The 25,790-nt window shown below is 35.5% G+C and overlaps 1 protein-coding gene across 4 annotated transcripts in view; it reads left to right on the top strand.

Moving 5' to 3' along the window:
• The window catches only part of KHDRBS2 (KH RNA binding domain containing, signal transduction associated 2), a 616,081-nt gene that overhangs the window by 553,308 nt on the left and 36,983 nt on the right, over positions 1-25,790 (top strand). For 2 of the 4 annotated variants that reach the window (XR_013176183.1, XM_077162167.1), the window contains exon 8: positions 8,365-8,423. The exons of the other annotated variants lie outside the window; for them this stretch is intronic. Coding sequence is in view for 1 of the 2 variants with exons in the window: in XM_077162167.1 (XP_077018282.1) it covers positions 8,365-8,423 (59 nt within the window). In the remaining variant the exon portion in view is untranslated. The remainder of the gene's footprint in view (positions 1-8,364; positions 8,424-25,790) is intronic. 4 annotated transcript variants of the gene reach the window in all.

Below are 25,790 nucleotides of genomic sequence, written 5' to 3'. Positions count from 1 at the left end.
GAAATGCAGAGCCCAGCAGACATCACCTTGTGCCTTCCCATGATATGTGAAGCAAGCCAGAATCTGGACAGTGCCAAGGGAAGCCAAGAGATGAAACCCAGCCCAGGAGAGGCCAGGTGAAGAAACCCCACAGGAAACAGAGGCCAAAAGCAATGGAACCCAGGAGGAAGGGACTGACATGCCAGCCACATGCCTTCCCAGCTGACAGAGGTGTTCCAGATGGCACCTGCCTTTCTTCAGTGAAGGTAACCTCTTGTTGGTACCTTAATTCGGCTATTCTCATGGTCTTAGAACTGTAAACTTGTAACTTAATAAATTCCTCTTTTAAAAGCTATTTTTCCACAATGGATGGAGGTGGCCTAAGGGAGCAATAACTGAGGAGTGGAAGAGGAAACTGTAGTGTATACATACAGTGGACTGCTGAAAGGCTGTAAGAAGGAATAAGGTTGTGAGGCATGCAACTAGGTGTATGAACCTTAAGGACTGTATGTTAAATGACATGTTAGAAACAAAAAGACAAATATTATCATGCCTCAATCATATGGACCAATTATAATATCAAAACTTGGTGAACGGAGATCAAGAACATGGTTTATCAGGTTGGGGCCTATTGTAAAAGGTCCTAGATTGTAAGCCCTTACAACTGTCAGAAATATTCAAGAAGTGTAACTGCTATTTATAAATTCTGAGATACTGAGCTGTTTATTATAACCTGGTTGTTCCCAGAAGCTTCAGGTATTTATGTAGCACTTGAGACTCAGAGTTAGAGCTCTGAAGCTTTGAAAGTCAGCAGTACTCCATGCAGGAACTGTCTTAAAAAGTTTGAAAAGTGATCAAACCGAGTAGAAATATGAATGAAGTTTATCTGGATAGGACTAAGTTATATCAGAACACAGGGTAAAGGATAATATTGTCCATATCTTAAAACTTCAACTTCTGTGTGAGACCAAAGGGAGAGATTTTTTTGGTGCAAAATTTATGTTTTGGGTAGTACATTTCCAAATTTAACTTGTCTGGTCAGTTTTCTTGAACATTATAAGTACACGGAATCTTGAATAGGGTGTGAGATTTTGTTGGTTTGCCCAGGTTAGTGTGATGCCCCAATATATCCCAGAGTAATCTGGGCAGAGAATTAAGAAGTATTTGCAAAGTCTGTATTGCAGTAGCCTTGATTCTTGAAGACAATTGTATAAAGATACAACTTTTACGAAGTATCTGTGTGATTGTAAAAACCTTGTGTCTGATGCTCCTTTTATCCAGGCAATGGACAGATGAGTAAAAAAAAAAAGGTAAATAACTAAATAGACAAACAAATGAATAAATAAATAATGTGGGGGAACAAAGGATAAAATAAGTTGGGTAGATAGAAATACTAGTGGTCAATGAGAGGGAGGGGTAAGGGTAATGGTATGTTTGAGTTTTTTCTTTTGTAGTTTTATTTCTTATGTTCTAAAAATGATCATGCTGATGAATACACAACTATGTGATGATATTGTGAGCCATTGACTGTACACCATGTATGGAATGTATGTTTGTGAAGATTTCTCAATAAATTGAAAAAAAAAAAGCTATTCCATTTCTGGTATATTGGGTTCCAGCAGTGTCAGCAAACTAAAACACATGGATACATATGGATGTAACTATTGATACAAAAGTAGCAGTTACATACAGTCTGTTTTCTTTCTTATGCTTTCCTCTTGTGACTAGATATTCTCATTTTAAGTTTTATACCCATCTGTTTTTAATGATTTACAGTATTTCATTTCTAAATCCTAGAAATTGATTGGCAGCAGCTCACTGAACATTATACAAGTCTTCACTTGTATCTACTTATAGTATTAATCATCACAGTGGATTCAGAGGCCATTGCTCATTTATTCAATTTAGTTGTCAAAATTCAAGTACATTTACTTGCTTTCAAATAAATTAATGTTTTCTGTAAGATACCACGTCACTTTGCACTTAACTAAAAAAATACCTTGCTGTTTTGTGTGTGTGTGTGTGTGTATGCTGTATGGCAGGGTCACATTTCATTCTTTTTCCCTGTAAGTAGCCCATGAAGCACCATTTGCTGAATTTTGTTTCTTTGTTTTTGTTGGTTTCTTTGTTTGGGAAGTACATGGGCCGGGAATTGACCCTGGATCTCCTGCACAGTAGGTGAGAATTCTGTCACTGAGCTACCGTTGCACCCCCAAAAATAACTTTTAATATTTGGATAAAAAATGTATATTTTTACCATGACAATATCATAACTAATATTACTTTGAACCAGTCATTCTACTTAATGCGATTGTGGGGATTCTAACAATTTATATTTTTATTTTGGAAATAGTCATTTTATGATCATTGAAGCCTTGGAAATGGATCTGATATGAAAAGTTAAGAATCTAGAAAGAGAGGAAAGTTAGCTTAAGATACAGCTTCCAGAAGGATTTACTATTTTGGGGTAGACATGGAGATGAATTTGGCCCTGCCCCTTTTTTAACTTCATGTCCTAAAACTCTCCCATTAATATCCTTGTCCTGACATACTGCCTTCCTCGCGATTCCCTGGATACCCTAAGCATGTTCCCACTTCAAGGCTTTTACATACTCTATTACTTTTCCTGGAATTTTCATCCCACCATCATCACCAGATTTCCAAGGCTTGCTTTTTCATCTCCCTCAGGTATTTTTTCCAATATCACCTCATCAGCAAAGCCTTTCTTAACTACTTTGGCTGTAATTTCATTCCCTACCCTGACATTCCTGTTTCCCTTCCAGCTTTAGTTTTTTCTCCTTAGCACTTGTAACTATTTAACGTAGCCTATATTTTTCTTGTTGAATTTGCTTCTTTCTAATTTCTCTCATGAAATCAAGTATCTTTGTCTATTTTGTTCACTTGTATCTCCCCAAGCACCTAAAGTAGTGTCTGGTATATAGTAGGTGAAAAATAAATTTTGTTGAATACATGGAGAGAAAGTGAATTGAACATTCTCACAGTATTCATCTGTTACTGTCTTCTTTACCATCATGCTTTTCTTGGAACACTTATATTTTTTTATTTCAACATATCTGAAGTACATGTTAATGTATCTATTTCTCTTGTAATTCCAGAATGTTACTGGTACTTTTCCCATTTTAAATTTTTTGATTCTAAACATCCGGTGGCAGAGGATGTTTTGGTAGGGAGGTAGAAAGAAGATTAAATCATAAGGAAATAACATTTATTAGGTGTCATTGAAAACATTATCAAAAAGAAAATGAACCAAGTTCTGCTTTTTTAATAAACCTTGCATTTGAGTTTAGACCTCAAAAACATTAGACAATTTATGTATTGCTCTCAGTATCCACAAAATCTTTCAAAATGCTTTTTTGAATTGCCAACTGAAGCTAAGTCAGAATTATCCTCTCTTTTCTCTTGGTCTTACCTTTTTTATCTCTATGAAGTAGCAAAAAAAATACATCGAGTAGTTCAAATCTTAGATCCTGAATGCAGCATCTAATGAAACGAAACAATATGAGTTATGTTTACATATAATTTAACCCAATATGCAAATTTTCTCACACATTTTAATTTAGCAAAAACTCAAGTTCAGGGATACAGAGGAAATACAGACGTAAAGTACAAGACAGCGATTGTGAAAAGAAATGTTCATCTTACAGGCATTTATTTATCCATTGATTTATTCAGTGAATATTTACTGAGCACCTACTATGTGCCAGGTGCTGATGATATAAATAACAGTGGAAAAGAGAGACACTGCCAACAGAATGATCTGTTTAAGGCAAGATATAATCATGTCTCTCCTCTCCTTAAATTCTTCATTGTTTTCAAAGGCCCATAAGTTAAAATTCAAAACCCTTATCAGTGCTAAGACAAGGTTCTTCTATATCTGACCCTCCAGATCTGATGTTGAGCTTCTCTCTCTCTTATTCTAACCCACGTATTGTAAACCACTCTGGAGGAGTAGCTGCTAGTGCCATGCTTTCTCTCACCTCTGGGCATTGGCTAAGGCTGATCCACTGCTGTGGGCGCCTTTGCTACATCTTCACCTCGGTCATTTATACTTATTTTCAGGGTTTCAGCATATTATGAATGAAAACAATAAATGAATTAATGAATCACTCCTTATTTCTTATTTAATGCTTTTCTGCTAGACTGTAATTTCTGTGAGAGTGTGTTCGGCCCTATATGTTGGATTTTTATTGTTTTACAAAATGGACTAAATACATCTATATGTAACTACTAAATTATTTTTATGGTATCTGTGTTATTACTTTGTATAGCAATCAATGAAGAAGGTGAAAGAATATGTTGAGAGAGATGGGGGAGGAGAGAGACATGCAACTAGTTTCTGTGGGAAAGTAGGTTTGATCTGGAAGGGATATACATCAAAATAATTTTAAAATTTATTCGCAAATAGTTCACATTTTCAAGACAGGCATAAAGTATATGCTGTGTTGCTAAACTTCACCCTCAGTGCTGGAAACAATAGGTCATGTACCCCAAGGAAGGACCCAGAGTAACTACCAGAATTAGCAGGTGATGGGAAAGTGGTTTGATATAGAATGAAGCTGTGGAATTTTGAGCTGTCTGATGAGGATCCCTCTATCTCAACAGCATTTAGTTTCTGCTTGAATGACATTGAAAGAGGATTGTGGTTGCTGGTGAGAATTGATACATATACCTGTGTGTTGAACTCATTAAGCTGCACACTAAGTTTATTGCTTTGTAAATAACACTTTCATGAAGCTTTATAAAACTTAAAAGAGGATCTGATCATAATATCAATGGGTCTGAAAATAAAGAAAATACCAGTTTGCCATTTGAGAATGAGGGCTGGCTGAGAGTTTATCCTTGCTTAACAAGCATCTCTGAAATACAGTGTAAATGCACAGTATAATGAAGTTTCAGTGTAGATGCTTAAAAGAACAAATACAAGGACCCATTTAAATGCTGAGTTGGGTAACTATAAATCCTCCATTTTATCATTGTCCATTTCATTTCTTCTTCTAAAATATTATTTTGCATTTTAACTTTTCTTCAATTCAGAATGCAATTAATGAAGTTTTAACGAAACTTTCCCTCTTCATATTCATGCCCACAATTAAAAGTAATGAAGCAGTCTTCACCTTAATCAAGAAATTAGAGAAAATTAAAATTAAAGGCAATGTGGGTTAACTAAATACAACTGGAAACTATGACCTCATGAGGTCCACAGCAAGCCATGGTGTCTTTATAAAGTTTAGCTATACCTGCTAATTTTTATATTCTATGAAAGTTAACAATTGAGAAATTAATAAAAGTGTTGATTTTGACAAATTGAATCCTCCATTTATTTCCCAAGTATGTAAGTCTAACTAGTTTGTTTATATGGATACTTCCTATAGAGCTATATTCCCATTGATTTTACTGCTAATATTTAAATTTATAAAAATTGGCTAATGAATGTTTATCTGAAAAAACTGCTTTACAAACATGGTTAGATTCTGATTTCTGAACAGGCCCACTACACTGTTAGTGTGATTTCTTCCACCACATGATTGTGAACACTGCGTACTAGATTATAAAGCACTATAAAAATCTATTATGTTACAAAGTAGGCTTCCTGGAAACATGTGTGGGAAAAAAGCTTAATTATGGTGAATGTATTTTTTGATTTCCCAGAAACCAAGTTTCATCCCAACTTTTTTCTATTGTGTACACTTCAGTTTTTAGTTTACTTTTGTTTTTTTGGCATGGGCAGGCTCTGGGAATCGAACCCGGGTCTTCGGTACAGCAGGCAAGAATTCTGCCACTGAGCCACCGGTGCATCACCCTATGCTTCCATTTAATTAGGTATCTTAGTGACTGCTATCATAGCCTATTTAGAGCAAAATTTCCTCATACCCCAAAAAATAGAACTGAAAATTTTAATTTGATTTTTTCTAATTTTACAATTACCATAGATAAATTAACCTGATATTTTTATGCCTCTCTTCACTCCACTTATTTACTTATTAATTTGCTTTCAAATACTCACTAGTATCTAAGGTCTTGATGTCAAATTGCCAAAATATTACATAGAATTTTACTAAAAATGAATGAGGTATTGTTTAAGGAGCCAGTCCAGCTAAATTGTTACATAGCCTGATTTTATGTGTGTGCCAGTTCTTAGGAACTATAACCTCCAGAATAATTGAATTCCAAATTGCCAATAATTGTCATAATTTTAATTAGCACCTTCATAATTGTAGCAGTACGTCTAGAAACCTTGATTGGTATATTTTCTGAAATATGATAGAAAAATAGTGAATTGAAAATAACCAGGTTGTGCTTATGCTGAATTCATTTGTCTACTTTTACTCATATTTCAACATGATAAAAATGAATCAAATGTAAAGCAAATAAAAGCTTTCTGAAAAAAAGAAATGAAGAGCACAGAGCTAGTACTATAGTCTATTTTCTCAAACTAATGTCATACATGATTTTAAAAGTTGAAAAATAATATAGCCATGTAAATATCATACATGCAAAGGTCAGTAACATTTTTTAACTTTTAATCTGAATTTCATTTATGTCAGAAAATAAATGAGTGTTATTTTTCTTTTTTACTGTCATCAGTGTGAGTATGCCTTCTGAAATATACACAAAATGCTATAAAGATATTTATAGCAAATATTCCAAGATTATTCATGTTCAAATATAATAATCTCTTTGAGTTCTTTTATTTAATCATTTATTTATTCAGCAAATATTTACTGAATTATTATTGTCTTTAAAACTATCGCTTTAATTGCCAACTATATTATTTGGGATATGCACTAAACATCTATAATAAGAACACACCCCAAATTCTCATTTGAACAAGAGAAAAGTCTGTATAGTCTAGGCAGGCATGTTTACTCTGCTCCATAATGCCTTTTAGGAGTCCAAGCTAGTATGATGGCATCATAAACATGTGTCTTCCAAAGTGACTCCCTTCATTGCCATTTCCATGGGGGTTGAAAGGAAATGGAGAGCAAGGAATTTACTTTTAAGCAGTCGCAAAGAATTTGTACACATCACTGCTGCACATGGCTATACCCAAATAGAAAGAAGACTGGAAAATGTATTATTCTCAAGCTGGTCAGCTCCTCTTAGGAAAGAAGGGACAAATAAATTTGGGGAGGGGCAACTAGAAGTATTTTAGTTTTCAAATTTGGATATGTTAAGTTTGACATCCAAATGGAAATGTCCAGTAGGCAGTTGGAGAGACCAGAGTTGAGGGGAGGTGGCAAGTCAAGGAATTGAATTGGAAAGTCAACAGAGTAGATAAAGCCATTGGATCGGATGAGTTTGCCTAAGTAGTTAAGTATGAATAAAATAAGAAAAACGTCTAATAACTGATCCCTGGTGGTTTCCAGGCTTAAGTGGCCAGGAAAATGAGGATGCATCAGCAGAGAAAAATGAAGAAATGAAGTGAATTAAGAGACCCACAGAAAAGATCATGGAAGTGAATAAAGGTTAAATGGTGCTAATAAATTAAGTAAAATGAGGACCAGGATTTGACCATTGGATTTGAAAATTTCTAGCTCTTAACAAGAGCTGACTCAGAGGAGCAGTAGAGACAACAGCCTGACTGAAATAAGTTCAAGAAATTTGCTGTAAAGGGACAGAGAAAGGGATAATAGTTGGAGGGACGTATAGAGGTGAGGGAAGAATTTTTAAGACTAGAAGAGATGTAAGATTTTAAATGCTGTTAGGACTAATGCCTTAAAGGATGAAATTGATGCTGCAGAACAAAGTAAGGATAATTGGTGGGGGGGGGAGGTTATTAAGTAACATTTGAGTAAGAAATAGAGGAAGACCACCTTTTGCCAGAGTTATCGAAATTTGAATATATCATGAAAATACCTGCTGGCCATGAAGTGCTTCAATATTTGGAGAGTGCACAGACATGCTGTGGAAAGGATAGAGGGAGTATAAATATCATTCCACAGTTTGGAAGATAAGATGAAATCAATGCATATTTCTTAAGGTAACAACATTAAGAACCATTCATGATTGACCAGTTTGTCATCTTATATACCACTTCTTCTTGGAAATAGACCTTTTATAACTCTGCTCTTGACAAATTTTGAAGTATTACACTTGTGTTTTAGGGGAAATTTGATTTATCAAACTAGAGGATAGAGATAAAGAAGTACTGAGGTGGCATGAGAAAATCATAGCACTCCCGGTCAATAATCTGTATTTTTCTTATGGAATATGTCTTTAGGATGGCATTTCATGCCTCTCAATGCCTAGAGAGAATTTCCTGGGATGTTACCTTAGCACACAATTTGCCTTCTAATTCCATGAGTTTCTGGGTTGATTCCTCCTGATTACGGTAACGCTGATTGGTGTCTAAATCTGTTGCAGTGCGCCTGAATACTATGACTACGGTCATGGAGTAAGTGAGGATGCCTATGACAGCTACGGTAAGACCTTTTCTTTACTAAAACCGGGAAATCAGAACATCCATCAGTCACTGACAACTCAGAAATTACTTCTATCTCTCTCTCCCTAGTTTTTACAGAAGTCCAGACTAAATTGATTTATGTAATTCCAGGGTGAGACTTGACTCACAGTGCCAGTGCCAGAAAATTGGACAGATCAATTTTGATAAAAATTTCAAAAGCAATTAATCACCACCATAGATCAATTTCCGTGGCAACAGTGCACATTCTGAATCGTGCCCGATACGTTTCACTGTGTCCGTTGTCTGACTCACTGATTTGACAACAATGCTGTGTCTTTTCTGCTGTCACATATATCATCAGAGTAATAGACATTTGAAATATTTTAAAGCTGTTAAGTACAGAAATTATACCCTTCGGGTTATTTTTTCCTAGCATACCAATAATTCCTGAAAGTGCCAAATAACACATGGCACATAAGGAGGAATAACTAAGAACCATATCAGTCTATAAATGTAATTAAGTTTAAAAATATATTGTTATTTGAACTACCATTTAAAATTCATTGAAATTCAACTGAGTAAAGATTTAACAAGTACCTATGAGGTATCAACTTGTATCTCACTTTTGAGGGTAGATTCTGTTTCCTTAAAATACATATGCAACCTCACAAGTTGACCACATTGATAAAATGACAGTCCTTTAAATGTTTATAGTCTTGGATTTTTACTAAAATAATACCAAAGTAGCTCTTTTTGTCTTTATGGGGAGTGGTAAAATTGCTACATATTTCCAGAATACAGATGTTACCTGGGTCTTTGGACTACAAATGACAGAGGCATACTGCCCTCTCCATAAGGAGAAGGGAAGGTACAGATGTCTTGGGGCAAAAAGGAATTGCGTCCTCCATGGAACCAGACCCACTAAACTAACTTCTGTGGGTGGAATGTCACAAGGCCTAACCCAGAAATAGAAGTAGAAATATAAACCAACGCTAATAACCACAATTGTCCTTCATAAGGTGATCACTTATTTGTATTTTTTATTTCTTTAAAAATAAATATAAAATTTTACCTCCATTTTATAATGGAAAATCAGAGCTACAAAGGTCAAATCGATATCAGAGAGTAAATGTGAGCCTCAATTTCTGTTTCATATCCTCATCAGTGGCTGGAATTCTAATAATTGTTGCTACACATGGAGCACATATTATGGCTCTGGACTAAACAATTTACAATGAGGACTAGAGATTATAGAAATAATCCTCATTACAAATGATATGCCTGTCTATATAACCTAATCTCCACTAGCATTCTGCAGGGGACATGCACCTATTATCATCTGCATTTTACAGATGAGGAGCTAAAGCTCAGAATGTTAAGTAACCTGCCTCAGTTCAACAATGAATAAGTGGCAGAGCATGAATTTTGAATTCAGGTGTGTCTGATTGCTTCTTTGGGGGGTTGGGGTGGGGACAAAGATGGGAGCAGAATTCAGTGGACCCTGAGAGAAAATCGGAACCTGGTAGTTTAAACCTGAGTTTGTGTAAAACATGGGGTTTTTAGCTTGGTGAGATTGCTCTGAATACTGCCAGCGGCTGCTCCACTGTTCTAAGGAGAGGGAGGTCTTCTATAGTATTTTACAAAATAATAATAATAATAAACAGCATAAAGAACTAACCTAAACAGTGTACCAGGCTCACTTTCCCAGATGCCAGCTTTCCCTGCACCAGTTTTGCTGCTGTAGGAGATAGGAATATTCTCCAGAATGACTTACACATATTTTCAGAAATTGTTTCACAGAAAATTAAAATGACGAACAAGTTTGCATAGGCCTGGATCAGTTGGTTAGCCACCATAGAAAGTACAGCTTCAATTTTATTCTTTATATATTTTTTGCTCACTGGGAGGAGGGTATCAAAGATATTTAATGGGTAGTATTTACTAAGAACAATAGCTTCCAAAACCCTGGTCACATAGGTAGCCAGCCAGGCCAGGGATGAGAGATTGCATGGCATCCCCGGAGCATCCACATCCAACACTGTAGCATTCTCTGAGATCGCAGCAATTACAATATTTCTTTTATTCCAAGCACATCCTTAGTCAAGCAAGAAGCAAGCCACATGTCTTGTACAAATAGTTACTGAGAAGGATAGATGAATAAAACACACTCTGGTCCTTTCTTTAATCCATTTGAATTTCTGCACTTAAGTATAACCAGGTCCGGGAATATGATGGTGGATGAGCTAGCCATTACGCTGGTTTCTGCTGACTGCTGTTGAGAAGCACATATAAAAATTATACCAGATTATAAACTATGTGATTCAGTAGTTCTACAGAAGTTCAGAGAGCAGAGCTCATTTCACAGATATTTATTTAATGGGCAAAATGTATGAGCTATCATTCTCTATCCTGGAGATACTGAAATGAACAATCTCTCAGAACTTACATTTTAATGAGAAGATGTATTATTATTTATAAATCACTTTTTAAATGGAATTTCTGTTTTCAAAATACTTTTATTATTTTTTTTATACTTGGCATCAATTTGGGGCAAATCGCACCCATGAGCTTTACTCCACAGATTTATAGGCACTGAAATCAATGCCAAGCAGAGATGCATGTTTATATTCAACTGAGTAGTTGGTGATAGATGAAATTTCTGTGTTTCAATTACTTAAGTTTTAAAATCATTGCATTTATACCATGTAAAGCAGTAGAGAAATGTGCATGTATACAAACTATATTGCCAAAGGGCTCACCTCTATAACTGCACAGCTCACACATTATTCTTTCTTGGTTGTCTGGTCTACCTGCTGCTATGGGTGCTACAAAGAAACCATCTATCTGTTTTACTTTAGAAGCTGTATCTGCCCAGAAACACTAGATTTTATTCTGGGCCAAATTACTCTTTTCCAACAAGCAATCCTCTGTACTCAGAAAGCAGTTGATACATTCTTTTTAAAAGAATAATGGGAAGGTGCAGAAAGGGATTTGATTATCTAGGCAGAATAAGGAAGATATGAGTTAGATAGCAGTTTTTATTTATTAACTTTTTCTTCCTCTTTTACTAACAAAACTTATAGCTAACTTTGTCTTATTCTCAAATGTTGAAAGATAAGACAAAGATATGCCTAAAAATAGTCTATCTTCCAGGGCCCAGATTCTTTGATCACTAGAATCTGTTGCTATTTTCAAACATTATTGAGTAAGCAGTCGTTCACATCCAAGGTGTTTTTACCCTTTGTTCAAAAATACAGATATTTCAGACCTCTGTACATTCTAGTCTAGGAAGTGCTTCTTGATTTTCATATCAGAATAGTATTTGGGGCAGAACTTATTTACCTATTTTGTGGGGCTGGGGAGGATTGTTCCAAGGGCTGAGACAAGGAAATCTGTGCTTTGTTACATAGTTCCAGGAGCAGACCTCAGAAGATAGGAGGATACGTGTGCAGCACAGTGGAGTTGAGGAAGGAGGCTGCTAACAAGTCAGGATTCCAGCAGCCTGAGGCCATCCCAGGGCCCCATTAGCCTCTGGCTCACCTTGTAGTTCACCTGTGGTGCAATAGTAGGCCCACAGAACAGGGCTCGGGAGCACTGAACAAAAAACCCCTGCATTTTAAATGATGAACACCTGAAAATTATTTTAATAGTTAAGAATTTGTTGTTGCCCTAGTATTTAGAAATCTAAACATATAAATAGGTCTGATTAGCCTGAAAAATAAGTTATTTTCTTACTCTAAAATTAATACCCATGCACTATGGAAAAAATAAGTAAGCACAATGAAATAAATTTAATCATTCTGAATTGCCTTTATATATATTCATTTCCTACTTTTCGCTACATTCCTGGTCAACTTTTTATCCATCCTTATATACATTTTATTTGAAGGGACAACATAATATAGACTTTTATAAAAAGTCCATTAACATTTTTTCACATCAAAATCATTAGGTTTATATCTTGATAAAAATGCATAGTTTAATATATCTTCACAGGTGCTATCAGAATTAACTGTTAATGTTTAGTTGGAAAGGAATATTCCTATTTTTGATCATAAAATAAAGAAAATACTTCCATGTCGACACATGTAGTCATTAGATTTAAATGTTGAGAGTTCTTCTGCTCTCAAATCCCATATAGACTGTAGAACAAGGACCAGATCAAATGATCAGATATAGTAAAACCTAAGCAGCATAACCTCGAATCCTAATTAAAGCAATGTGCATATGTATACTCAGATTTTAGTATTTGGCTTTAGTGCTGGGAGCTTTAAGTACAGGCCTCTTGCCCATACATAACTCACAGTATGGAATCCAATACACGATGATAAAATTTAAATAACATATGGAGCAGTAATTTGAGTTCTCGCTTATGTCAAATATAAATGGATATTTTTCATTAATTTTCCTTACTTCGTATGTTCACTAGTGTCCATTTATCGCTTATCTTTAATGAACTATGCACAATCTTTTTAAAAACAGTAATATTTATTCCAAAATGTAAATCTTGGAGCTCTACATATTGTTTTACTTCCATTTTGAATTGGTAACGCTTCTGTTTCATTTTGGCTGTCTCGTGGGTACAGATGCTAAATCCCAATGGAATGTCTGCATTTTTATAAAATGAACTGCCTAAATTTTCAGTTTCCTGGCAGTCCCCCAGACTTGGAAAATGATGTGGAAAGGCTCAGAGTCAGTTATCCCAGCCTCCCTTGTCTCTTGCTCAGATTGGCAGAAATAATTCTGGCCAAAAGGAGGCATTGGAAGGCATCAGGAACACTCCCCAGGGTAATCGGGTCCAAGATTCAAAGGATGCCTAGATGAAATACCACGCTTAGCTTTCCTTCAGAAATGATTGGAGTTAAACTACTAGAAGTCCATTCACTCAGTGTGACATTCAACCCCAAATCTTCATGGTTTGGGTTCTTTTAAGTATTGCCCAATTGAAATTTTATTTGTTTCTTTAGGACTCTTATTTCACTGTTGAAGTAAAACCATGTATACCTTTGGGTTTCATCACAATTAAATGATTCAAGATGTTTGCAGGAAATTTAATATTAAATTTTAAACTTTTTCTTACAACTTAGTGTAAATATTAAATTTCTGATGACCAATAATTGAATTTATTTTCTGAATATGAATATTTGACTTTCAAGACTTTTAGAACAGTTTCTGCATTTTCTAAATATCTTCTAATTTATCCGCATCCCTATAACTGTTTTGGATGTCTGAATAGCTCATAATTCAGTAAGAGTGCATTTGAAACACAGCACACAAATGAGCTTGACTAAGCAGTGCTTCGCATAAGAAACACCCTCTAAATCCTCTCCGAGACTGACAGCTAAGAATGGACAGCAATATTCTCTTCTCAGAAAAAAAGCTGTTTATTAAAATGAATTTAATGTATGAACTGAAGAGCTACTTATTCATCCATTCTTTAGTGGCGTTTTGGATGACAGCTGTGTGGAAGCAAAGAGGCTAATATTAATACACTTTCTTGAAATGAATAAAAGCAAAAAGAATTTTTGCCTCTTATTCTAGGGCATTTGAGTGCCTCACTTCAAGTCGATTGCAGAACATGAACGTATTCATTTTATGTTGAGGAGCTGGAATGATTATTATCCCAGTGTGAAAATAAGGCCTGCATTGATTAATCTGTGAAAATAGCAGAGGAAAATGAAGCCAATTGGAAATCAAGCCAGCCATGTGATTTAAGCACAAAGACTGTCCATTTTAATAGTAAATATAAATATACATCTGGGGAGACTTTATTTTGCAAAGGAGGTTGACAGTTTTCTAAATATGGGCAAAAACTTGGGATATATTTATCTGAACAATTTATTTTTCTCTGAGATGTTTCATATTGAAGTTGTTACATGACAGATTACTGAGAATATCATTATGATTTTATTTCATTTTAATACAGATTTTTAAATTTTATTTTTAATCAAAGTTAGAAGGCCTAGGTAAGTTCCTTACCTGGGAACCTAGAACCTTCACTTTTAAAATATTTTAAAATTCAGCTGTCAAAATTAGTTTAAAAAGTAGCTTATTTTCTCTCCCTTACTGTTGTAGAGAGAAGCTTGCAATTAGATGAATATCTAATCCAACCACTCTTGATAATAAAATTCAGAGCCTGTTGCCTTGGTGAGAAACAGCCAAATAGAGAATATGCCACTATTTCACTGCTTATATTGATAAATTTTTAGGTTCAGTGTATTTATAATTTCAATTTTTTAAGAGTTATGCACTCCTGAATTAAACAGCTTTATGCAGCACTGAAACCTGCTTTTGAACATTTTATAGCAGAGATTCCTAAACTTGATTACACATTTTAGAATCACCTGGTAAGTTCCTACCCCAGGTCAACTCTGTCAGAACTTTGGGGCAGAGAATTGGACATGTGGATTATTTAAAAGCTTCTGTGATTCTATTGCGTAGTAAGTTTTAGTTAGACAAATAAGTGGGAACACTATAGAAATTAGGCTGTGATCTTAGTATATAGTATCATCCTTTGATAATTTTTTAAATCATTTTTTAATCATTTTTCTCCCAATAAGAAGGCCAAATTATACTTGAAACCTGACTCTCCCATCATTATCTGCTTCTCATGGTTACTGAAAGGCTCAGTGGTTGAAACTGTGGCAAGCATTTGCATTCTTGAACATCACAACACAATTTATGTCTAGGCCATTTTATAACACTGTATATTTTCTAAGCAAATACGGTGTTATAGAACCTGGCATTTTACATCCACTTTAAAAAGCAAACTATAAGTTTAAGTAATGGAAAATATAATTTACTCCCTATTTGAACAATTGTGTATTGAACAGTTAAATCTCAAACTTAACTTTCTCTAAAATATTCCCAACAAATAAAGTCCACAAAATTTATAGCCTACCTGGTTCTAACAACTCTCTTGTTGAGACAATAAAACAAACGGTAGAAAAGTTCTTTCGTCATTTTCTTTTCTGCTGAGTTAATGGCACAATCATTTTAACTGAGGAAAAGGAAGAGTTGAGTGATTCATTGTCGAAATCTTGGAGTGAACAGATCCTATACCATTTGAAAAAGTATATTCAGTAGGATATAGATATATATTTAGAATGTAGAAAAAGGAACTATTTTCAAAACACAAAGTACAGTATAAAAGTGCAAATCAGTAAAAAAATATTTTTGCCTACTTAGAAGTACACCAGCTAAGAAAATTCATAGCTAAGGGATGTGTGCTGTTAGGAGATCTTTAGAAAATGTCCTGACTTGGGGAAGTCTTTTATATTTATTAAAAAGGGACACGGGGTTTATTGAAAGGGGTTAAGAAAGAAAAAGACTAAGATACACTTCTGAAATAAGTGTGCTGCAATGCCTTTATATAACGCCATATTTTAGTGAATGGCTCAGTGGGAGTTGCTATGGGGTGTGTATGTAGTGGTAGTAGATAGTAGTAGCAATCGTAGAATTGGCAAAAACTATGCCAGTTGAAAATATAACCAATTATTGATTATTTTTAGCCAATGACTTTCTGTATTGAGCAGATGACTTAACCTGACTGGTTCGTTGTCAAACCCATAGCTCAGCTAAAAGCAAAATGTACCAGAAAAAATAATTTAAAAAAATAAAAAACTAGAATAGTTAAGGCAGGCTTTCTGGACACTCAGAAAAGTCCAAGGGAAAACCTCTCATCCTCAGCAGAATATAGCAGTAGGAAATAGGTAAATACTCTAGGAGGTTTTTGGCATTTGGAACTTCTGGTGCAGCCAGGCACAAAGAGTAAGGCTCCTGAAGATTCTGGGGAAAGCAAGCAGATGGACTAGGGGTATGAGATGAGAGCCATTTACCAACTTGCTAAAGCAGGCTGAGACACATCAAGGCAAAAGCACAGAAGATAGAAAAGGTCAAACAGCAAGTTGGTCACATAATACAGGCTGGACTCATTTCTGTTTTCAAGTAGAAGAATAAAGGACGTGGGGCGAGCGAGACAAGCAGGTCACTACAATTGAATCTCTTTATCTATGAAGGTATGCCAGCAACTTACCTTCCTCAACAAATTAAAGACACTATTGAACTTCATTGAGAGAATTATAACAATGTACTTCAGCATATTTCAAAAAGTCTATGGCAGAAGTTCACAGACTTTGATTAAAGATTTTATGTGACAATCGTAAAAGTATTCTTTTAGTCCCAAGTCAAAGTAAGCTTATGCATTGTGTCCACTTATCAGTCGCCATTTTTGTTCTGTACCTTCCATTTACCTTCTTTGTTTCCTTTTTACCTAGATGATATCTTACCTCCAAAATAAGAAAAAAGACATATACTTATGTAAAATATTAAGAACCACTTGCATGCATTATTCTACAACTCTAAAATACAGCCAAATTAAGAATAAAATATAAATTTTAATTATATCTACATTATCTAATTTATCAATATTAATGGATGGCAATTAGAAGTGAAATGGTACATATAGATTCAATTTATTAAAATGTGTAGTATAGGAGCTAAAGCAGATAATTTTTAAAAACAACAGCAACAGGGGTGTTATACTAATCACTGCTTATTCAAGTCATAGCACTTTCCAAATCAAGGTGGCCTTACCTGGAAACCTAGAAGATTACGAATAGCACTCACTGCAGGTTAAACTACCTGGAATGCTGTTCTTGGTGTAGCCCGAAGTTTGTCAGGATTTTCTTTTTTTTTTTTTAACCCTACTGGAGCTCACAATCTGAAACAGTGGTTCAAAACAAGCAGATTAAGCTTAGTCATAGAAGAGAAAGTTGTGAAACCAGATTATGATTGGAAAATTAGGTATATGCATGAAGTGAATTTGGGGGTATTAAATAAGGGTAATATGAACATGGAAGAAGGTTAAGGAAAATGGCTCTAGGATTTCTATGTGTAGACTGAAAGCAACCCTGGAAGAGGATTCAGCTCTTAGAATAAAAATCCCAGCCATGGCCACAGACACATGTTTCGCTGAGCCCAAATTAAGGTTGATGAGAATATGAAGCATCAATTAGTTGAGCCACACGTATATTTCAGGATTTTACCCTCAAAAGTTTATACAATTCACTTCATTATGGATTATCAAATGTCTTCCTGTTTTTACAGATTTACATTTTTAAAGTATACTACATTAAAAATTTTCATATTTATTGTTTTGGGTTAAGTTTTGATTTTGGTTTGAGTTGTTATTTTTTTTGTTTGTTTATCTGGTATAGGTTCAAGGGACCATTTGGAAATGCCTACATTCAAAAGCTATCTAGGGTCTAGGGTCTTCACCCAAAATTTATTCAAAGACTAAAATATTAGATCTGAATGCTTTTGAAGGACAAATTCCCCAGTAGCCAAGAGAGGATATTCAAAATTCTGCATGACCAAGCCCATTTCTGGTATATGGTATCCCTACCCAAAATCAATCATAAGATGAACCAAAATAAACCAGGAAAAAAAAGCTAATCTGCAAAAATGTACTAATTGTTAAAGGAAAATGTAATATTTTGTTCAATTTATTAAGCAAAGTGAGATTACTCAGTTGCTAAAATGTATCTTCTTAAGGCACTTTAAACCTTAAAGGAGTTTGCTCTCCTGTTTCCTTCCTCTATTTGGCTTCAATCCAGTTACATGCAGAGATAAGATGTCCTTCTTTTCGAAAAAAAAATTTTTTAATCTTAGCTTTACCAATAACATCCCTTGTATTTAAAGATCCTCGAAAACTTCCAATGAATACCATATAATACCTGTACTTGAGAAGATCCCCAAAGTCATCAGTCTCCAATTGTCTAAAATAAAGCCAAAGGTCCGATCATACAATTTTTTGCTAAGGAATTTGGACTTGATCCTGGGTGTGCCAAAAGAGCATTGATAGGCCTAATCAATTGTATTTGGAATAGTCCCTGTGCATGGGAGGCAGAGGAAAAGGTAGAATAGGGCAATGTATAAGGATACAAGATAACTAGTTGAATATTCCAGGCAGAAATGCTGTGGCCTGGAGTGAAATAGGGTCAGCAAGGAAGGAAAAGAAATGGATGGATTAAATATGCATTAAAGGAAGAAGAAGGGACAAGACTGGGCGACTGATTAGGCAAAGGAGAGGAGAGGTGATGAAGATGCCAGTTTTGGTGGTAACTAGGTAGATAGTAGCTTGGGAGAGGAGCTGAAGTAGTATGGAGAAAAATACATATGTTTATATATGTTTAGTTTGGGAAAACATTGGCTTTGTGGAACCTCAGGAGATGTCCCATAGGAAGTTGAATATGCGGGTCAGAAACTCAGAATGAATTGTGACAATTAAAGTGGTCATGAGTAGGTGGGTTAAGAGACTTGGTCTTTCAAGAAGAAAGAGGCTAAACCTAATTCAAATGCAGTACTGCCTCCAAGACTCCTGGGAACTCCCATTCAAAGTGAAGGGATCCTCTGAGGGAGGCTTGTAGCTTTTTAAATGGGTATGGAAGAAAGATATAAAATATTTAAACATAATTAATTTATTCAATAAGTAATTACCGAATGCCTGCCTTGCACATACTAGATTCTAGAGTGGGGAACAGAGTATTTAGAAAGGCCCACCCCTTTGTTACTCTCTGAATGGATTATCCCAAGTATTATTTTTCTAACAGAGAATATCTAATTAAAAATTTGAAAGAGTGAGAAAAGCTGTAAATGCTTCCCAGAAGCTGACTGAATTTCCTAAAAGCATAACTGATAGTGAACTGAAAGTTAACAGCCTTTCTTGGAACATAATTTAGCGTTTCTTCTGTGAAAACAGATGCTGGACATCCATATTTCTCCTTCAGTACAATTCCTTTTTACCCTCTGCATCTTAAAAACAAAACTGCAATTTCACATAGTGGGAATACAAATTGTGTTGGGTGAAACGGTTGAGCCATTCCGTTCTAAAGTTCCGTTACTATTTTAAAATGCTCCGAGCAGAACAGATAACCTGCTTTCCACTTTGGATAAATGAACGCCTCAACTGGCTGTAGCAAATTCAGCTTTTGCAGAATACATTTCTTGTTAACAAAATTAAAACTATAATCTCTTCTCTCAGCTAATGAATTATATGCTGTCGAAATCACTAATTATTATATTTTCCTGGAAGGTAAAAAAATAAATTAAGTCCTATTTTCTAGGCAAAAAGAAAGAAAAAAAATTAGATTGGAAGCAGGAACTTCTTCCAGAAGGAAGGAGGGGTGAAAGAGGTGAGATAGTTAAAGATAAAATCCTGGGTCTTTCCACATGAAACTTTGTTAACCTTAGTTTCCTCATTTTAAAAAGGAAGGCAATCTTAGCACCTACTTTCAGAAATGTTGTATTTGCTAATAAGATACATAAAATAGCTAGCACTGTTCTTGGCCCTCAGATTATGTTATGATAATAAGTTTCTGCAGTTTCTTTTTTTTTTTTTTTGTCCTTTTAATAAGGTAGGCATTTAAAAATTAAGTAAAACAGAACCATTATTATAGTGAGTTACAGTAGCAACAAAACATCCACCTTTTAAGAATAAATATCCATAAAACAACACTTAAGCACATATTTAAAGGTACCTTTAGATAGAATGATATTCCTCGTAGATATCAAAACTTAACTGAAACTAACTAACTCAGTGGCTCTGAGCCAGAGTGAATTTTAATCACCTACACTGTAATGCTCTTATATGATTTTGGCAAACCGAAAGAGATTTGTAAAAATAGAGCTTAACCTAGGTTTTCTGTTCTAGTTGCAGCTTTTGCATGTTGATTTGCAGTGTACCTAAGATAAATAGAACAGCTGCCCTTTTTGTTGTTGTCGATTAAAAAAAAATTTGTGAGATTCTTTTTCAGATTTCAAAAATACAAACAAACAGCTATCTAGGTCTAACAAAACGTGAACATGATATCTGAGCCCTCAGTAATCTCCAGCCTGTCTGAACTGATTACTAAAATTAATTTTCTCTGAAGGTGGATTTCAAACCTACTGGAAAGAAAGACATTAAAAGTTCTATTTTCCATATACTTAAGTACTGCCAAGTTTTCCCAAGAGGACCCCTTGTCCCTATGCTTCATTTTTTTCCCAGCGAACTCAAAGTTGAAACAATTCCCTGGAACAATCGGAGAACACTGTTTTGCAGCTTTAAAAATCATCCAGATTTTTCTTTCTCACTCTGAATGTTCCCAAAGTACATGGTCCTACCACAGAAATTAAAGCATGTTGAGAAATGCACACCACTTAAAAGGCCTGGTTCAGCTGAGAGCAGTGTCTGAGATGCCAAAGCTTTTGAGGTTGCCAGAGTAACATTTAACGGCCAGGAAGAGTTACCTGGGTAATCCACACTCCTTATCAAAGTAAAATGTTCTTCAGTGATTCTTATTAGCATGTAATAGAAATGCACTCTGTGACATTCTGTAAAACTGACTCATTGGGTAAAAAAATCAGTAAGTTGATCAGAAATCAGAGGTAGAGTAATTTTTTAAATAGATTTTGATATAGCTCAAATATATATATGACAACAGCCCAATTGTTAACAGTGTGTTTCTGAATAGGAGTCTTGTATGTATTTTGTAAATGCAATTTTAAAAATCCTTTTTATTTAGTGGCATCCCTTACATAAATGGAGCTTAAAAATATTGGTGGTGTACGTACCATGTTTATAGATGGTCTCTCCTCTCATATCCTATAATTCAATTTAAGAAATAAACCCAGATGATAACAAAAATAATCCAAGAAAGTCTTTAAGGAGAATAAATTCTCTTAAATTGTTCAACAGCCCCTGTATTCTTACTTACACTATGTATTTGTTCAGAAAATCCCTCCCTAGAGATGATTAAACATTGGAGTTCAGTCCAAGTTCAATTAATTTATACTTTTCCCAGCATTTTCATCAAATATCAATTATAATTTTATTTTAATTCATGAAATTTCATGTTACGTTTATCCCTGTCATCTCCTTCCTTAATTGTCCCCATATTGCAGGGCTTAGTACAGAGGCTGGCACGTCGTAAATACTCAGTATTCTATTTAATGAATGCTTTGTTTTTCTCCTTATTTCATATACTTGTTTGGACGTTAAAATCTGAATCGGGAAGCCATGAAATTGCAGGAAATCGATCAAGTGTCTAGGAGGGAAACTAAGCCCTGTCCCCCGAGCTAAGACCTCCCCACTGAGGGCCCCGTCGCCGTAGTGCTGCCTGTGGACTCACTTCTCTGCTTAGGCTTGTTCTTCGCCCTGAGTCAAAACCTGCCCCCTGAGGAGCGGAGCCCAGGCCCCAGTCTGGGTGGCTCCACCTCCGAGCCCAGCCAGGCGCTGCCCCCGTGCCCCCACCTCTCTTAGACCACGCCCCCGAAGCAGAACTCCTTCATTTCCGACTGAGGTTACAGGTTACCAGTGTCAAAATCTTTGATGGGGATTCCCTTGTCCTGGGGATGTTCAGGGTTGTCCCGAAGCATGGTGGGCACCACCCTAGCATTTGATGTGGCCCTGCACTTTTGTGTGCTAAGGCCCATCCATGTGGGCGTGACTTGTTCTGTAACCATTTCTGCCTGGGAGATATTTTAACACGTTTTCTGAGCAGTGATTTGTTGTCTATTTGCCTGATTTATGCTCATGGTCTAACCAGTGCCTCTCATCTCACAGTGATCCTATCCTAAAAATAGCTTACTTCATTTCTCATTTTCCAAATGGACTTAAAATAAATTATTTCTAAATTTTATTGCCTGTGATGTTCTTTAAATAACATCCTAGTATCATCATGAGACTAGAAACAATTGGCCAGGGATCCAAAATTTCTAGGAGCTCCTTGATTATTTTAAATCCAACTTGTGTGCTAAATAGTCAAATCCCAAGAGAATAAATAAATTCTAAGTCCCTTTCTGCATTTATAATTTCCTTTTTTAGAAAAAACCTCATTTGAGGAAACATAATGATTTGTGTCTCCCTGTGCTTGGCTCTTTTCCATACTCATGTTTCCAAGATGTTCTCAGGATAGAATCCCCTTGGATTTTCAAGAATCACTTCTATTTCTGGTACTTGCAGTAAGGAAGTTCCAGCTACCTAAATATTGCTGGTGAGGGGACTGGTCGACCACATAAGACATAGTGGCATACTATATGGGAACAATGGAAAAAAACTTTCCAGGCCAGATTCAAAGAACATAACTTCACTGAGAGAAACTGTTGTCTCACCATGTGGCTATTGGACATTTGACTATATGTAAACATCTTGATATTTAGAAGAACGTAGATCAAGGAAATTCGGCACAAACGGAAATAGTACTTCTAATCTTGATTCACTCTTTGTCATTTAGAACATGAAAACAATGGAATCAAGTTCTGAATTAAGTAAAGTAAATCCTTGATTGCTTCTGCTAATTGTGAGATAGCTTAGAAAATGTAAAACTCATTTTTGCCTTGATAGGAGTTATTTTTGCCACCTGTTTACTTTTCTAGATCTGGTTATTGTAGGCTAACGTAAAAGTATTTCCCATTTTTTCTAGCCTTCAGCAAGAGCAAAAGAACATAGTTTTAATTCACATACAGATGGAGAATTATCAGAAAGCAAATTTTTAAACAATGGAACAAATGTTTTCGCACATTTTTCACAATGGGATTCCACTAAATTATTCCACTGAATCCAGGAATAATGTATTTTTTCTACTAAGCTAATTAGCCATCTTGAATAAGAGCTCTGATTTTATAATACATATAGAAAATCTCTCATTCTAGTGCTTTTAAAATTGATATCAAATTTCTTCAGCTCAATTTTTATTCTTTTTTTAGGTTGTCATTAGAAACACTTTTGCCACATAGTTCATGCATTTTACCCTTCACTGATACTTTCATTCATGCGATTTTTCAATGCCTTCGCCCTTACTAGGCACTGCGTTTTGTCCATGCATTGAGAATAAAGCACTGAGAAGTGTGGCACTCCCCATTCTAATGTTGGCCAACCGTTAAGAAACAAAGGGTTTCATCTATTAGCATCCCTAGAGCTTTAAATAAAATCAAGTAAAGCCAAGGCAAGGAATTCTTATTAAACATCTATGTCCTCAAGTATGCTGGTTTAAATTTATGACAAATTTGGGAGTGGATGTGGCAGGTGATTCAGTCACTCTGCTCATGGTTGTTTAGTTATGTTCCAGAAATTATTAGACATATTCAGGGCAGCTCAGAGTCTGAGAAAAGACCCAGGACTTACATTCCCTGAGAATGTTGGAAGCTATATTATTTCAGCTCCTAAATCCCAAAGAGTGTGTGACCTAGGTACCTATCTTGTCCCTAGAATGAATGGGACAAAATGTAGTAAATTCCTAGTATTAAAGAAAGAGAAGATAAAGTGTGGTAGGTTTTACTTCCACTTGTGGACAAAGGCATTGGCATATTCTTGATTATCTCATAGACAAAGTATAAATATTCATATTACATAAGGCTAAGAAAGCACTTTCAAGCATTCAACAATATCACTTTTCCCTCTAATATATCCGAGAAAGTCTTAACTGATTCCAGTCAAGTACATATGTGGAATTCTTCTCCAAAGTGTCTATGTTGAGAAATTCATGTGTGATTTCCTCAAAAGGTCACATCAGAAGTTCAAAATCTATATCCCACCAAACATCCCTGCAATGTCAGAGGTACATTTTCCAAGACTTCCCTTAGAGTCTGTAATTTACGAAAAGGACCCACAGAACTCACTGAAAGCTGCTATACTCGTGATCAAATGATTTATTACAGCTGAAGGACACAAATTAAAATTAACCAAGAGAGGAAGCTCAAAGCACAGAATCCAGGAAGTTTTCAAATGCAGAGCTTTCATTGTTCCTTCCCCATGGAGTCATGGACAGTGTTACTTTCCTGGCATCTATCTGTGACAATTCACATGGAGTATTGCCCACCAGGGAATTTCACTTGAGCCAGAGTCTTTACTGGGGCCCCATCATGTAGGCACAATTGGTTGCCCACGCAGCTGATGTCAGTCCCCCGCCCCTCATGGGCTCAAGCTGATACTATGTGACCCAAAGGCCCCCACCTTAATATTTGGTATGGGCTTTACAAGCATGACACTCTAAGATTACCTCCCAGAGGTTGATGGCCAAGGCCAGACCTCTCTTTGGACAAGGTTAAGTTCTTCACTACACAATCCTCTCTACTCCTTTCAAGACAATGTGTTCTAGAACAGGAATCTATAAACCTTTTGAGTAAAGGGTCTAAGAGTAAATATTTAGGATTTAGTTATGACACAGACCATAGGGCTGTATAGTCTGTGTCATAATTACTCAACACTGCCATTTTAGCATGCAAGCAGGCATAGAGAATATGTAAGCAAATAAACATGCCTTTGTTCCTATAAAACATTATTTACAAAAACAAGCAGCTGTCTGCGTTTGGCTTATAGGCTGTAGTTTGCCAAACCCTGATCTAAATAGAGCTGTACTCAGAGGCAGGGTAATATTTCCCCTATATATTTAGTTTCTCACTCCTGTATATTTTATCACATAATATAATAAATATAAACATTGGCCTGAAATAGCAAAAGCAATATAATTTTCGTTTATTTTTAGGTATCATCTGTAAAAAAATCATGTTCTGATGAAGGTTTCCTCAGAAACCTAATCTTTGCATATATAAGTACTATTTTTTTCCTGAATTGATTGTTTTTCTATAGTATATTTCATTTTCCCTTGACTTAAAGTTTCATAAGTGTAATTTAATTTTTTCTCTTGAACTGTTTTGTGCAGAGGTATTCTTAAGGGAACTTGAACTATCCAGGGACACATCCTCAGCATCAGTTGGCCTCGGTCTGAAGTGATTTCCCAGTTCTCATTTCCATGACTGTCACCATCTATAACAGCTATCAATGTCATTTGTGTTTCTTTCTGTAACTCCTTTTCCTGCATCCACACCTCTTTCTACCATAGCCTCATGCATGAAATCTGCTCTCTACCAAAGTATAAAAAGAACTGAATTCTGATTGAAAGGCCTAGATAATCTAGTTTGTGGTATCACAGAAAATGTTAGTATAACTTAATATGAAGGCCCTGGCCCTTTTAAGGCAGGCTGTGCTCTTCATTGAGCATAGATTTTGCCATAGCTATTTTCTACAATACTCAAAAACCTGGTTGCTTGTTTCTTGTGTGTGTTTTTTTTTAAATTTTTGTCAAGGTTCCAGAACATTGAAGTCACTAGAATCTGATTAACAAAGGAAGGAGTTTTCCCAGTGTACTACTACCTCTTTATTTGCCAAGTAGTTTATTGAAAAAAAAATGATATAAGAATATTCTTTACTGGTTTTGTTACTTAAAATCTACCCTGCTCCATATCTTGTTTATCTCTCATGAACTATGTCTAAGGCAATTTAGTACAAGTAAATCTCAATAAATCTTTTGTGGCTGTGATTCTCAACTATACAAAAATCATCAGG

This window comes from Tamandua tetradactyla, chromosome 5, assembly GCF_023851605.1.
Source record: "Tamandua tetradactyla isolate mTamTet1 chromosome 5, mTamTet1.pri, whole genome shotgun sequence".
Lineage (NCBI taxonomy): Eukaryota > Metazoa > Chordata > Mammalia > Pilosa > Myrmecophagidae > Tamandua > Tamandua tetradactyla.
Note: the sequence above shows the minus strand (reverse complement) of the source record. Positions and strands in the feature narration are given on the sequence as shown.